The 14,879-nt window shown below is 53.5% G+C and overlaps 1 protein-coding gene across 2 annotated transcripts; it reads right to left on the reverse strand.

Moving 5' to 3' along the window:
- Window positions 1-3,786: 3,786 nt before the first annotated feature.
- Window positions 3,787-14,651, reverse strand: TXN2 (thioredoxin 2). Of its 2 annotated transcripts, XM_006194652.3 has the most exons (5): window positions 14,508-14,651; window positions 13,454-13,716; window positions 11,463-11,586; window positions 4,578-4,698; window positions 3,787-4,088 (listed from the first exon to the last, which is right to left on the reverse strand). In XM_006194652.3, exons 2-4 carry the CDS (start codon window positions 13,714-13,716, stop codon window positions 4,585-4,587), a joined length of 501 nt encoding a protein of 166 aa, XP_006194714.1. In that variant the 5' UTR covers window positions 14,508-14,651; the 3' UTR covers window positions 3,787-4,088; window positions 4,578-4,584. The 2 variants fall into 2 exon arrangements, with proteins under 2 accessions (XP_006194714.1, XP_032348039.1); XM_032492148.1 differs by lacking the exon at window positions 3,787-4,088 and having other exon boundaries at window positions 4,114-4,698; window positions 14,554-14,577.
- Between the last annotated feature and the right edge of the window lie 228 nt (window positions 14,652-14,879).

A 14,879-nucleotide genomic window follows, 5' to 3' on the forward strand; every position in this document is an offset into this window, starting at 1 on the left:
GACTCCGGGTGAATTCCAGTGGGCATTCTCCAAGGGTGAGGTCACCACCTCTAGCTCCCCGGGGGCTGCCAGAGCCACGGGCACCACTGAGCTAGCTCCAGAGCAGGAGGGGGTGATGGCAGGGGTCAGAGCCAGGACACAGAACCAAATGTAAGGCCCACAGCCTGGCACAAATGTAAGGCCCACAGCCTGGCACAACGACAGCCCCTCCCCTGGTGAGGTGCTGGGGCCCTTATCTCGGGAAGTCTGGTGTTTCCTGTTTAAGATGTAGCTTAGAGTCAGGGGAAGCTGAGGGGAAGGGGAAAGCAAAGCAATGGATGCTTCTTGAGCGCCTGCTGGGTACCAGAATGTTTAATCCTCGGATGGCCTCATTCCCTCATTCCGTGGTGATTGTTATTAGCCCCAGTTTGCAGATGATGCAAATGAAGCTCGAAATGGTGAAAAGCCTTGCCCCAGAGAGAAAGCGGAGTGGCTAATGGGTAAGAACACAGGCCCTTTGGAATCAAACACATCTGAGTTCAGATCTGAGCTCTGACTCCGGTCATGGCCAAGTTAGTTAAGCACTCTGGGCCTCAGTTTCCTCCTCTGTAAGTTGGCGATGGTGGCAGTGGCCACTTCCTGGGCTTGTCAGGAAAGCTCAGTGAGAGGACGCAGGTAACGCCCTCAGTGAGCGCCAGCCTTCATCATCCCCATCTTGCTGATGTAAGCTGAGCCTCAGGATGGTGAGGCAATGTGTTCGAGACCACAGGCCGGGTGGTAGCAAGATTAGAACCTGAACCCAGATCTCATTCTTCCTGCCCTACTTATACCACTGTGCAATGGCCGGTGGTGGCCCTGGCTTCCAAAAGGCTGTTAAGAAGTGGCTGGAGAGGGGAGGCTCCATGGAACAACCAGTGGCCCAGATTTCCGGCAGAGCCACGGAAGCCAGTCCCGGGGACTGGAGTTCAGGGTCACGCCTGCAGCCAGTGTTCCAGGCAGCGGAGAGGAACTGCGAGAGTGTGCCTGGAAGCCTGCCTTGTCCACAGCATCCTGCCCTCCACCGACATTGTTCTCTGGACCCTCCCAGCCCAGGGCCCGCACATTAGGGATTTCCGGCAACCTGGCCAAACCACCTTTGAGTTCCTGAGCAGCTTTCCCCTGGGTGGCTGGGGTTAGGGGGCTGAGCTGGCCCGGCCCCTCGCTCAGGGCAGGGCTGGCTGGGAACGGCACTGGCACAGCCCTGACAACATCCCCTTCACCCACAGGTCCTGGCCCCAGAGACTGCCCTTCTCAGAGACACGGCTGCTCTCCTCACTCCGGCTCCTGGAGCCCAGGGACGAAAAGGCCAGTGACTCATTTTCATCTTAGGGTTGGCTGAAGTCAGGGCACTTGGCTTCAGGTCCCTGACAAACACACTGCGACCTGGGCAAGCCACCTGTGCCTGGATGATGCCCCGGGTCCCCTTGCGCCCCAACATTCATTCAGGGTGACCCACCACCCTTTGCTCTGCTGTCTTAGAGCATAAGCTTCTTGAGGCTGAGGTCAATTTCCCTCCCATGTTCGTATGTTGAGAGGGAACCCATGTTAGTGACCACCATTCAGCCATCTAAATGCTTCTAAGACCTGTGAATGCTCTTGGTGGTGAGCATTCCTATTTGGAACGGCATCTCGATCGTTCTGCTGACATCACTCTGTGCTCAGCCTCCTCATCTGTGAAATGGGGAGAACTGCCTGGCCAGAAGAGAGGTGGGGGGGTCACAGGAGAGAACATGAGTAGAGGAGCCAGCATGGCAAACTCAAGTTTCCAACTCTGCCTCCCACCTCCGGGTCAACTGGATAAACTTGGTATCAGAGGAATAAATGTACAGAAGCCATGACCCAGGACATCTTGAGGCTGAGGGGGAGCCCCTTTCCAGGGCTTTCAGGAGGTATCTGTGCTGCAGAGGGGCTGGGGGTCTCCCCCTGTCCCCCAGCAGGACTGCCAGCCCCTCCCTCTTCCATGGGCCCGGGAGCCGAGGCACCCAGAGGGCAACAGTGGGGCCGACGATGCAGAGCCAGCAGCGTCCTGGTGAGATCAGCGCCGTGGAATTAGTCAAAGGGGATCACCCTGAGGATGCTGTGCTCACAGCCAGTGACTCATGCCACGAACAGCCTCACGGGCAGAGACTGCCAACCCGGGACGGCCGTGGCACCAGCTCACCTCGCCCTGCAGCGCACCTTTTAAGGAGAAGGAGCTCCAGGGGCCTTTGCCAGCCCTTCTCCACACCTTCCCAGGGCGGGAGGAGGGGCCAGACCCCCCCCTCCACCGGGTTCAAATCGGGCAGCGACACTTTCAGAAGTGACCTTGGGCAAGTCAATTTCTCTAAACCGGTTTCTTCACTTGTAACATGGAAACAATACTTGTCTCACAAAAGAGGAATTAAATGAGGTAATGCATATAGAAAGTGCTTGGCAAAGAGCACCTTTTAAGGAATGGCAGTGGGGGACAGTGGAAAGGGCCCGGGTTCAGGAGTCAGGGCACCCGGCTCTGAATTCTGGCCCCAACCCTGCCTTGCTGGGTGTCTTTGAGTTACTCAACTCTGCATCAGCGCCTCTTCTGTAAAATGATCTGACACCACCTGCCTTGGCAGCCTGTTGCGGGATTTAGGCGCATCCACTACATTTTATAAGACGATGGGGGAAATGCAGGGGCCAGCTCCGGTGCCTGTGGGCTTCACGATCTCGGACAAGGTCCCCCACCTTCCTGAATGAGTCTTGTGTAAAAGTGAGCGAAGATGGTAACGCTAGCCTTGGGAGGCTGCTGTGGAGAGGTGCTTAGCACAGCGCCTGGCGCCCAGGAAGCGCCCTCTGAGCACTGCTGCTCTGAGTTATCTAACATACAGCTCTCGGCCTTTCCCCATGAATGCCAGTTGCTGGTTTATTTCCCTTCCACATGCCTTTGACAGATCGCAGGCCTGCGGCTTTCCAGAGGCCACAGGCCCTGCTTCAGAGACAACCCCACCCTCTTGCATCAATCACAGCAGCCTTCCCAAGACAGTCCTGGGGCCGACCCCCTCAAGTCCCCAGAGGTAAGTCCTGGGGCCGACCCTTCAAGTCCCCGGAGTTAAGTCCGGCAGTTCCAGTAGGAACAGGCGAGCCACTGAGAAAAGCGCACCCAGCACCCCAGGGCCAAGGGGAAGGGTGTTGGGACACCCCTGCTATTTAAGCCCCACAGCTCCCAGGAAGCAGGCACCCCAGCTGGGCAAGCAAGCCAAAGGGCAACTTGGCCACATTAGGGAGAAGGGGTGGGCTTTCCTGGCTGGCAAGCCTGGTTCGCCTGGCACCCTCCTCTGTGGGCCGGAGGGGCTGGGAACAGGACAGGGCAGAGAGCTTGGCCCTGAGGCTGCGGAGTTCCTGTGTACACCCAGGAAGGACAGCCAAACTCCCTCAGGGTTGGGAGTGGGGAAGCGGTCCAGGTCTCCTGCAGGAGTGAGCACCAGTTAGAGGAGGCGGCCCCAGAGGATGAAGAGGATCAGCTGTGAAGAGCCCAGGCTTCAGAGGCAACCACGTCTGGGCAGAACCCTGGGCTCTGTGCCCTGTGAACCTCAGTGTACTCATCTGCATAATGGGGACAACAAACACCCCTCTGCCTTACTTGTACATAAAGGCGTCCCCAGAACATGGGCCACCACTGACAACAGTATTAGTAACTGGAAGGGCTGGTCAAGGGCAAGAGGGTGGCAGAGTCAGAGGAGGAAACAGGGACAGCAGCCCAGCCTGGGAAGTGGTCACAAGTGCTCCCAGAGCCCAGACAGAACGGAAGCTGTCCACAGCACAAGCCCTAGTTTTATTGGTCCAGTTTTTTTCACAGTGAAGCCTCCTGCTCAGAGAACCAAAGGGCCAGCTAAAGGTGAGGGAGGGTAGGGTCTTGGGCCTTCCAGAGTCAAGGGTGTGAGGATGCCCCCAGCCCAAAACATGTCTGCTGCCCTTGTGCCTGGGAGGAAAGGGGGACGTGGCTCTTTGCGGGGTGGGGGGGTGAAGGTGGATACAGGGTAATTAGGTGCAGGGCCCAGGGTCTGTTCTTCACCACGGGAGGTAGAAGGGATCACATAAAGTTCTTTATTACAGACCTACAAAAAATGAGAGAATTACATATTACTCTCACTTGTTTGGGTTTCTTTTTTCCTTCTTTTTCTTTTTACAAAACAGCAGCAGGAAAGAAAGATGTAGGAGGCAGATGAGCCAGGCACCGGGGTTCAGATTACAAGGGACCGGGGGACAAGGACTAAGCTGTCACCGCGGGCTGGCCCCAGGGTTCTGTCCAAGCATCCTGGGAGATGGGTGACAAGCCCTAGGAGGAGCAGACAAAGAGAGCGGGTGGGAAGACGGCTGTCCCAGCTCAGCAGCAGAACCACTCCTCGGGCAGCCACCCTCGCAGTCAGCTGGGTTGGGAGCACGTGTGGCTCCCATGTTTGGTGGCCTGGTCTCCAAAGCACAGGCCCATGGGGCCAGACAGAAGGGAGGAGGCAGAAAGGGATGGCACAGAAGGGCTGTGAGTTCTATCGGGGTCCCCCCAGGACCATGGGGCCCAGGCGGTCAATGGCAGTCAGGATGCTTCCCTGCTTGTCAGCCAATCAGCTTCTTTAGGAAGGCCTCTAGCTGGTCTTCATCCTTGATGCCCACAAACTTGTCCACCACGTCCCCATTCTTGATGGCCAGCACGGTGGGCACCGCTGACACCTAGGTGGAGGGGACAAAGGTGGCTGAGTCACTTGGAGGTGACCATTCATCCCAAGCCTTTGAGGAGCTGGTGGCTTCTGCAGGGCAGTGATTGCCCAAAGCCATGGGTGGGGCCCCTTCTCTTCGGGCAGGGGTACAGCAGGGCCTGGAGGCCCACCCACTGGAGAAACTTTTCCATTGTGGGCTCCCAGCAGTACCCTTCCTCCCCCAACCGCATGACTGACTCACTGTCCCAGTGGTTTGGCTGGAATGACAGGAGAGATGAAAATAACCCATGCAGCTGCAGGCCAGGGCTGGGGGTGGGGAGGAGCTGAGGGGCTAAGAGAGCCTCCCTGGGGGGCGGCCTGCCACAGTGGGGACTGGGAGATGGGAGTCTGAATCCTGACCCTGTCGCCCACTAGCTGGGGGCCTGGGCCGGGTCACACCACCTTCGGAGCCTCGGTGCCCCGTTCTGTGAGATGGGGATGACAGTCTCTATTGTGAGGGTTTAGGACAAGGATTAAAGATTCGTATTTAAAGCTAAGTGGTCAAAATTCTGGGGCCGAATGACCCAATCTTGGGCCGCTCTGGGCAAGCCACTTCATTACGCCAAGTCTCGGTGTTCTCATCAGCAAATGGAGATACCACGGGGACTTAATATTAGAGGGCATGGGTGCCGAGCGAGATGATCTACGCAGGGTCTCAGCACAGCGCCTGGCACAGAGTGAGTGCCCAGCAAACAGAGGCTACAGAGGGCACATCACGGAAGTCGGACCCAAGGCCCCACTGGGGCTCCTGGTGAACAGGGCCCAGAAATAAACGGACTCGGCCCGGGCAGGGTGGGAGGAGGGGCTCAGCCTGTGCAACATGACGCTGATTTATTAGGGCCGTCGGACATTCTTGGCCTGTGAAGCATTTTCTCAAGCTCCCTCAGGGGACATGTAGAGATTACACGGCATGTAAATGAAGCCCCAGACCTGCTCTGACATCGCATTTTCTGCTGCCTGGGCTCCCCGCCTGGCACTCGGGGGCATTTGAAAAAAACCATATAAACAGAACAAGATAAGCACAGACTTTTTTCTTACACACCAGTTAACTACAAAGTAACAACAGCAATTTCCACAAACATACCAGGTCTTCACACATCCTGAGAGATGTCCTGCCCCTGACTCATCCTGGGAAGCCAGATTTAAGATTTAAAATGTTCGAATTATACATATGGGTTACAAAACAGAAGCACAGGCCTGACCTCTCTCACGTCTCAGATGCCACTGCCACTCACGGTGTACCCCTCTCCTAATGGGCTTTGGGGACAAACACAGCAGGTAAGAGGTTAGTGCCTTCAGGCCCCTTCAAGGACTGTCCTGGGGCTGCTGTGGGTGGCAGCTGACACACTGCCCAGAGGCAGTGTGTAGGCAGACCCACCTGGTGGTGGACTGACCACGTGTGTCCCTGCTCGTGGCCCCATCACTGGCTCCTGTCCTTGTCATTCCTGACCCTGGCATGGGTGGTGGCATGAAGTGCAAGGGCCCAGTACGTGGCCGCCTGGTCTCCAGGCCCAACCGGGGCCTGGGCTGCTTTGTCTTTTGCGCCCTCTAGTGGGCGGTGGAGGCAGCGGCCTCACATCTGGCAACTCTCAATCCAGGCACAAGGCTCAGGCAGCAACTGTTAACTTCGCACTTAGTGGACGCCATGCTCTCCCATGCTGAAATAAGAGCTGGATGTCAATCAAAGTCTAGTCACTACCGATCAAGGGTGTTCTTTGAAGTTTGAGCCTAGACACACACACACACACACACACACACACACACACACACACACACACACACACACACACACACACACACACACACACACACACACACACACACACACACACACACACACACACACACACACACACACACACACACACACACACACACACACACACACACACACACACACACACAGAGCCATGGGTTTGCCAGAAGCTGGCTCTCCCAGGACACCGCAGGGATACCTGGGCTGTGATTGGACTTTCCTCCCCCACAAGGAGGAGGATGTGGCTTTACTGATCCTGAGTTTGGCTCACAAATCAGGAGGGGCTGGTGCTTGTAAACACTGCCTTAAATGGAAGTGCATAGGTCCCTGGCACGTTCTTCTGGAACAGCGATGTAAGTGTAAGGGGGCTGAGGTGGAGCAAGAATTCAGCTTGCCTCTCAACTCTGGCGCCACTGAGGGAACAGAGGGGCCGGAGATGTGCTGATCTTCAGGGGTGTGAGTGTGAGTGTGTGTGTGTGTGTGTTCGTTCTCTTCTCACCAACCTGCTGCCCACCCGCCCACACTGCCACTGAGCTCAGTAACTATATCCCATCTCACCCCCATTTCCTCCATTTGTGAACTGCTAAGGATCTACCAAGGGGCAGGCACAGCACTCGGTGTCACAGGAGACTGGTGACCTCCCCCTTGGCTAACTGCAGCACTAACACAAAGGAAAAGGTCACTGTCACCCCAGCTGCCACATACTGGTGCTTTTTAAGTGTCAGGGAGAATACAGGCCATTTGCATGTGCTCTCTCATACATCCCCACCTCCAGGTGGGCTCATTTTAGAGATGAGAAGACTGAGGCTCAGAGGGTGAATGATTAAGTGGTAGAACTGGGATTTGAAACAAGATCTGTTTGACTTCACTGTCATGACATCAAACTACGCTGTACCTCTGCCCAAGAGCAAGGAACTGGAGATAAATACTGAGTCCCAGCAGGGCAAGGAAGGACATGTCAGGAAGCATTAAAAGGACTTCATGCTTCAAATGAGAAAGGCCAAATGCTTTGTAGAGCTTTTGGATACAGGACGATCCTTGGAGAAACTATTACTGAAAAAACCAAATCCAACTATATGATTCTGGAGACGGCAGAATTACGGAGACACTAAGAAGATCAGTGGTTGCCAGGAGTCCAGGGGGAGGAGGGAGGAAGCGGCGGCGCACAGGGGATTTTGAGGATGGGCAAACTATTCTGTACGATACTGTAATGGTGGATACATGTCGTTACACTTTTGTCCAAACCCATAAAATGTTCACCTCCAAGAGTGAACCCTACTTGCTGACAGGCAGCCTGTGCTGAGATGGCCGGTGAGAGGGGTTCTAAAGAGAGCAGCACCTCTGCTGGTGGGTGCAGCTCAGTGGTAGAGTGCTTGCCTAGCATGCATGAGGTCCTGGGTTCAATCCCCAGCACCTCCATTAAGAAATAAGTGACTAAACCAGTTACCCTCCTCCTAAAAATTAAAACATTAAAAAAAAAAAGAGCGAGCAGCACCTCCCCTAGAAGGCCAGCCCAGAGAGTCAGAACTTTCGCTCCTTGATGTTTGGTCCTGGACTCCCACCAGTGGCATCACCTGAAAACTTGACAGAAATAAAGAATCTCAGACCCTTCCTGAACCCACTGAATCAAAACCTACTTTTTAACTATATCCCAGGTCACAGTCATGTCTGAAAGGGCTGATTTAGAAGACTTTCAAAATTGGGGGAATATGGTAATGACTGTAGTACAGTGCATCCCAGCTACACATCGTTTCAATAATATTGAAATACTATTCAATGAACTGTCTATAAAGTGATACGGACCATTAAAAAAATTCAAGTAAAAAACCCAAACAAGGTACCCCAAATGTTCACAGTGATTTGTTTGGATGGTAAAATTATTGCTTTTTGGTGGTTTTTATAATGCTTTTTAAAGGGGATTCTCTGTAAGACAAGAAAAGGATAAAACTCCGAGTGTGAGGTCAGGAGCAGAAGCCCCAGAGCAAAGTATTAAGGGTCAAGGGTCCACACCCTGATCCACTCTTTCCCCTCAAGGTCTGAAGGACTAGGGAACGCCCAGCCACTCAGCGGGAACCCAAGATGAGAGGGCAGACTCTTTCCCTCCATGGGGCCAAGGCAAGTGTGCGTTTGGGGGGCACCCCAATCCCCTGAGTGACTTTCCCTTCCCTCCTCTGGGAAACAGTGAAATTCTAGGGTGGACAGTCGTTTGGAGCATAAAGAGTGGTGGGAGGGGAAGGAATGTGTGTGAGGAAGGAGGCTCATCCCAAGGGTGCGTGCTGGGCACCAGGGGTGGCAGGAGAGCTTGGGGAGAAGCACCTAATGCCCTGAATATAATTTAAGGCAGTTTCTCCAAGTGCATCCACCTTTTGGGAAAGGACTTCAGGCCTTGGAGGAAGCTGTCCCAGAAGGTACCATGGACCTCTTGGCTGAAACTTCTGCAGGCTCTCTTCCAAAAGAACAGGTGTGAAGAAGGAAGGGAAGGGGTGGGGGTGGGGTCAGGAATAATCCCCGCCGGAGCTTCCTAAGCTCTGCGAAGATGTCAGCCGGGGCTTGGCCAACCCAGAGGCCGGGCCCCGCAGCCTTGAAGTCTCTCCATATGACCTGTATACTATCTGGACAGTGGACAGATGGAGAAGATCCTACAGGAGGACCCTGCCCCCTCACCACACACACTCCAGGCTTAACCGTAGGACTTCAGGAGCTTGGCCCTATGTCACCTGGAATGCAGGCTCCCTGGAATGCAGCAGGGGTGGTTTTGGAAATCCTCACCCCACCCCTCCTCGTGTGACCACAGCTGGGGAACTGGGTTATTCTCTCTTGCATCCTTACGGTCACCACAGTTCCTGGTACACAGAGGGGCTCAGGACGTGTCTGCTCAAGGCCCAGTGGCTGAGGCTGAAGCTGTGGCATCAGGCGATGCCAGGAGGGAGTCTGCTCGCCACCTGGGGGACGCCCAGCAGCTCCGGCTCTCAGAGCACACCAGGGAGCCACATGTTCACTCCCACAGCTGCTGCGGGCCTCTAGGGGAGGGATGGACAAGCAGTGAAAGCTAGCGGCCTCTAAATGGTCAGAGAAGTGCCCCCTTGACTGAGCAATCAGTGGAAGAGCTTTTAAAGAAAACAAATGATTCATTCCTTCTCTTAAGCTCGTGAGCAGCCCCCATCAACCAGTCCCATGGACAGTCTAACTTCAGTAATATCCCCTCAACCGCCTGCAGTCGTCATCAGCGGCTCTGCCTGCCCAGCACTGATCTCCTTGGCCTCTGGTCAGGGAGCCTGGTTTCCTTTGGGCAAGTGCTCCCAGCCCAGCTCCAGGGCAGCCAGCCTGTTCTCACTTCTGCCCATTTCCTGCCAAGCGGACCAGCTGCAGGATGGGCATCTCTGTTTGACCTGGCCTAGAGAGGGTTGAGCCTGGACTTCCAAACTTGGAGAAAGACAGAGGCCACCTCTTTTAGTCACTTATTACCAGGGCGGGGTGAAGGTTCACCCTAGTCAGATTCAGATATCTTATTTATTTTAAGAGAACCAGAAACCCGGATTTTCACGTGCAATCTTCTGAGTTTTAAATATCAGCATCCAGTTCAGCATTTTAAAAAGACACTTCGAGGGCCAGACCAGTCATGTCAGTGAGCTAGATTTGTTTCACAGGCCACCAGGTGTGACCTCAGCTCTGTAATAACGCTGTCCTCAGCATGGCTATCCAGGCCCCTTCCAATGTGGCCGCAGTCGGCTTTCCCTGCTGCCTGTCCTCTCACTCCTTGCTTGACCCTTCACTCTGGCCTTCCAGCCACAATGGACCTCTCCCCTTTCTTCAGCTACAGTGATCTCCAAGGCCCAGAGGAAGAAGCCCCACATCCCACACGTCTCCTGCTCCTCTTCCTCCAGGGCGCTCTGCTTCAGGCACACAGGCACTGATGTTCTGTGAGCAAATGTGTGCGACCCTGACCTCAGGGCCTTTGCACATGATGTCTGCTCTGCCTGAATCGCTCTTCCAAGGAGCTGCATTGTTCATTCCTTACTCCCTCCAGATCTTTGCTCAGATGTCAGCTTCTCAGCGAGACCTTCCCTAGCCCACCCTTTGAAAAATGAAACTGCCCCAGCCCCGTGCCCAGCACTCCCACCTGTCTTCCAGATTTGTCCTCTTCCACAGCACTTATTATCTAAAACAGGGATCAGCGAACTGTAGCCCATAAGCCAAACCCAACCTGCTGCCTGTTTCTAGAAATGAAGTTTTACTGGCCCACAGCCACGCCCATTTGTTCAAGTGCTGTCTATGGCTGCTCTAGTGCTACGAGACAGGTGAGTGCACCAGAGACCAATGTTCTGCAAAGCCTCAAATACGTACCACCTTGACCTTTGGAGAAGAAGTTTGTTGACACCCAACCTAAAATACTAGCACGTAGGCTCCATGAAGGCAGGGATTTTGTCAGTTTTGTTCACTGCCATCTCCGCAGCACCAAGTAACAGCCCTGGCATTTAAGGAACTCTGAATACATGTCCGTTGAAGGAACGCACGAGCCAGTCAAACACAGGAGACCACCTCATGTCTTTGGGTTTGCTGTGCTCTCAACCCTTCTGTCTTCTTGGTGCATCCTTTGTGGCTCTGCCCAGAGGGTCCCTCTAATGTGACACATCCTTGTCCCCTCTACGCCCCACCCTGCCCCGCCAGGGACAAGCTCATCTTATCTGTGCCAGAATCATGCATGTCTGGCTCACAAATGGATGGATGAATCCACCAATGAAGGAAAGCATCAGTTTCCTGAGACTCAGAGAACAACCTGGTGTTTTGGGTCGCACATCCCACTTCCTAAAGGTGGTGAAGAGAGACAGGTGACTCAGAGGATCAATGGAGTCACTTTTGCAAAGAGCTCTGAATTCTTGAGATCTCTAGAAAAAATCAAGACACCCCCTTACCAACTCCCTGGTGGTCTCCAAGACATTTCCCGCACCAGCTGTCCTGTACCAATCCCTGCCAACCCGTACCTCATACTCGATGGCGAGGTCCGTGTGGTCGTCAATATCCACCTTGGCCATCACCACCTTCCCATGCTGCTTGGCCACCGCCTTCTCTAGCCTTGGCCCCAGGATCTTGCAGGGACCACACCACCTCGCAAAGGGAGAAAGAAGCATCTCGTCACAAAAGCCCTCACCAATCAGTCTATGGTTTCCCAGGACCTTCCCTTGCCCCGTGTCTTTTGAGGGACCTTCTGCCCTCATTACCTCTGCTTATAGTGTCTGAATATTAATGAATGCTGACATGCTAGTTAATGTCAGGATACTCTGCTACTGGGGAATTTTCACAGGTCCTAGACTTCTAAACACAGGCCTCATCCTAAGACTGTTAGAAATGTTATTTCACTATGTCTAAAAGAAATACACTGTCATACAGATGAATATGGGATTTGAAGTTAAAAGGTTTGGGTTCAAATAGAGGCTCCTCACCAACCAGCTAAGTGCTCTGGAGCCTCAGTTTCCTCATGTGAAAGAGAGACTCTAGCTTAGAGCTGCTGATGAGAAATCAACTAAGGCAACGTGGACAAACGTGTTGCGTAAGCTGCAGAGTTACTCCAAACACCTCATGAAACCAGAACTAAAGGGAGTGGCAACCAATGGCTAGGGAGTGTCTGCAACATGCCCGTCACTGCTGTAGGACCCCCACAGCTTTTACTACACAGAACCCTCAGCTCTGTAAAGGGAAAGCAAACATCTTCCTAAGAAACTGAGGCCCGTACAAGTCACGAGACTTGAGCAAGGTCACAGAGTAAGAAGCAAAGCTGGGACTGCAGCTGAATTTGGGTTCCAAGTGTCTTCTTTTAGCCACCGGTTACTCTGTGATTCCCCAAGTCCTGTGTCAACTGTCATCACTGCACTGAACACAGGTGTCCCCTCTAGGTGGTGAGTCTAGGCTGTCATCCATAAATATGTGGCACTAAGGACAGTGCCTGGCACTGAATGAATACACTCACCCTCTGCTTCCTTGCTGGGGAAGACGATGAGGCATCACCCCACTTATCACTCATCTTGGAAGCCCTCTCTGGTGTGCTCACCAGACAGGAGGGCAGGACAGCTCCACCTTCCACGAACCCCTGGTGACTCCTATTTTATTTTAGCCTTTAAAACCCTTTGCATTCAGAGATTTCAATTAATAAACTCACAACACCCCAAAACCCAGTCTGCAAGAACTTATCTCCTATCAGTGAAGAAAGGGAGGCACAAGGACATCATACGGCCTGCCCCAGGCAGCCAAGGCAACACAGTGAGTCAGAGAAAGAACAAGAAAGAAAACAAAAGAATCTGTCAGTGGTTTGCCCAGAAGGCCTTCTAACTTCTAACTCAGGCTGCACTGCCTCCTTTCAGGATGCTTCATTCTGAGGGCTCTGTCCAGTATTTTTGGAACCAGGTGTCTAGCCAGGCCCCAAAGGTCTGGAAATGAAGAAGGCCAGGCCAACAATCAGAAGGCCACAGGCATTTAAATATCCCTAAAACAAAACAAAACAACAACAACAACAAAATCCCTAAAACAAACCCATACAGCACTGTGAAGAAACGCTTGCTCATCCCCTGCATGCTTGGGCACCACTGTGGCAGCACTGATAACTTTTGCTATCCCTTCTCAGTTTGGGTGGCAAGATGTTAAAATAAAATCAACTGTCTGCAGGGCCGGGAACTGGTATACACAACAAACCAGATGATGGTACAGTCATATTTTTCCTGTTTTGGTCCAAGCTGAAGATGACTCTGACCCATCTGGGCAGTGAGATACAGAACATATGTGTCTCCCAGCACTAATCACAGTGAGCTTTGAAGACTATTTACTAGCTGTCTCCTACCAGCCTACGCTTAATCTTTGAGAGCAAGGACTGGGTCTTGTCAACCTTTGTATCTACGTATGAAAAGCATCAAATGTAGTACTGAGGCATAGCAGGCACCTGAACAAGTGACACCCTAGTTTTCAGCTGACCCCCAGGACTCACTGTGCATGGAAATCCACAACCACTGGCGTCTCACTGTTGACAACTCGGTCTTGAAAGTCAGGTCCATCCTGGATGTTAAAGGTTGTTGTACAGACTCTTGTGGTGTTTATTGACCGGGCTTGGCTGGGTGTTACTGTCAGGTTACTAGGACTGTGCTGTGGGGTCTGCAGGGCCCTGGAGGTGAGGGGGGCCCACTGACCCTGAGAAGGCTTCCTGGAGATTACCGAGGCCAGGAACCTCCTCAGGAGAAGTCGCTGAGCCATCTGTGAGAGGAAGAGGCAGAAAGAGTGGGGACAGACAACAGGAAGTCAACACACCAGAAAAGGAAAGGTATGTGGGCGTACTGGGGGGCTGGAGTTACAGAGCCAAAAGCAAAATGCCAGGAATATATAAGATTTCTGGAGTAAAGGTGAGCAAAGAATGAGAATCAAAGGGAAGAAGGAATCACAAACCAGGACAGGAAAACTGGATCAACAACCAAAAAATCAAAATATTGGTGTAATTACAACAGAATGAAGGGAGGGAGCAACTAAAATTTACAGAGCACCTGCTAAGAGCCAGGTGTCTTACCTTACAGTAGTCCTAGATCAACCCTGAGGAAGGTTCTATAATACTACTGCTCATATTATGACTCCGAGGACCCTGAGGCTCAGGTAAACTGTGACATGCCCAAAATAGACCAAGTATTAAATGAGGGTCAACAATGTAACCCACGGCGGTCTGAAAAGCCCTTCTATAGATTACTCTTTTAAATAGTGTTTTAACGGGACAGTAAGGATAAAGAGGGGTTGTCAAAGGATCAGGAAAGAGGAGCCGCAAGAATTCGAGGAACGAAGAGGTAGGGGAGCAGGAGTGTTGGGGGGAACTAAAAAAGAAGGGACGTGTGTACAGAGGGAAGTGGGGAACTGGACGCCACCAGAGACCCTGGCTCCTCGGATGGCAGGTTCCCCCCGCCCGGGGCCTCCACCCGCTCGGCCGCCGGCCCGCACTAGAATGCGCCCGCAGAGTGCCTCAGCCGCGACACCACCTCGAGCCACCCCCACGGCCCTCCTACCTCCCTGCAGCGAGAGTGGAGGGATGCAGAGCTCGGCCCTACCCACCGGTCAAGGGGACTTCTTCCGTCACTTCCTGGGGGCGGGTCTTTGCGTCACTTCCGGGGAAGGCAACCTGGAGCAAGTCTCGGCAACTTGAGGGGAGGCGAGGCGGAGCCTCAGTTAGGGACCGGAAGAGAAGTGCTCGGAGTAGGAGAGGCCGGAAGAGGGGCGGGCCCTTCGGGGAGTGACCGGAAGAGGGGCGGGTCCTTGGAGGAGGGACCGGAAGAGGTAAGCGGGCTCCCGAGGAGGGTCGGGAAGAGGAGGAGAGGGAGGCGGGGCCGCTAGGGAAGTACAAGCAGAAGAAAAGGGCGAGAAGGTGGTGTGGTTCCAAA

This window comes from Camelus ferus, chromosome 12 (genome assembly GCF_009834535.1).
Source record: "Camelus ferus isolate YT-003-E chromosome 12, BCGSAC_Cfer_1.0, whole genome shotgun sequence".
NCBI classification, from domain to species: domain Eukaryota; kingdom Metazoa; phylum Chordata; class Mammalia; order Artiodactyla; family Camelidae; genus Camelus; species Camelus ferus.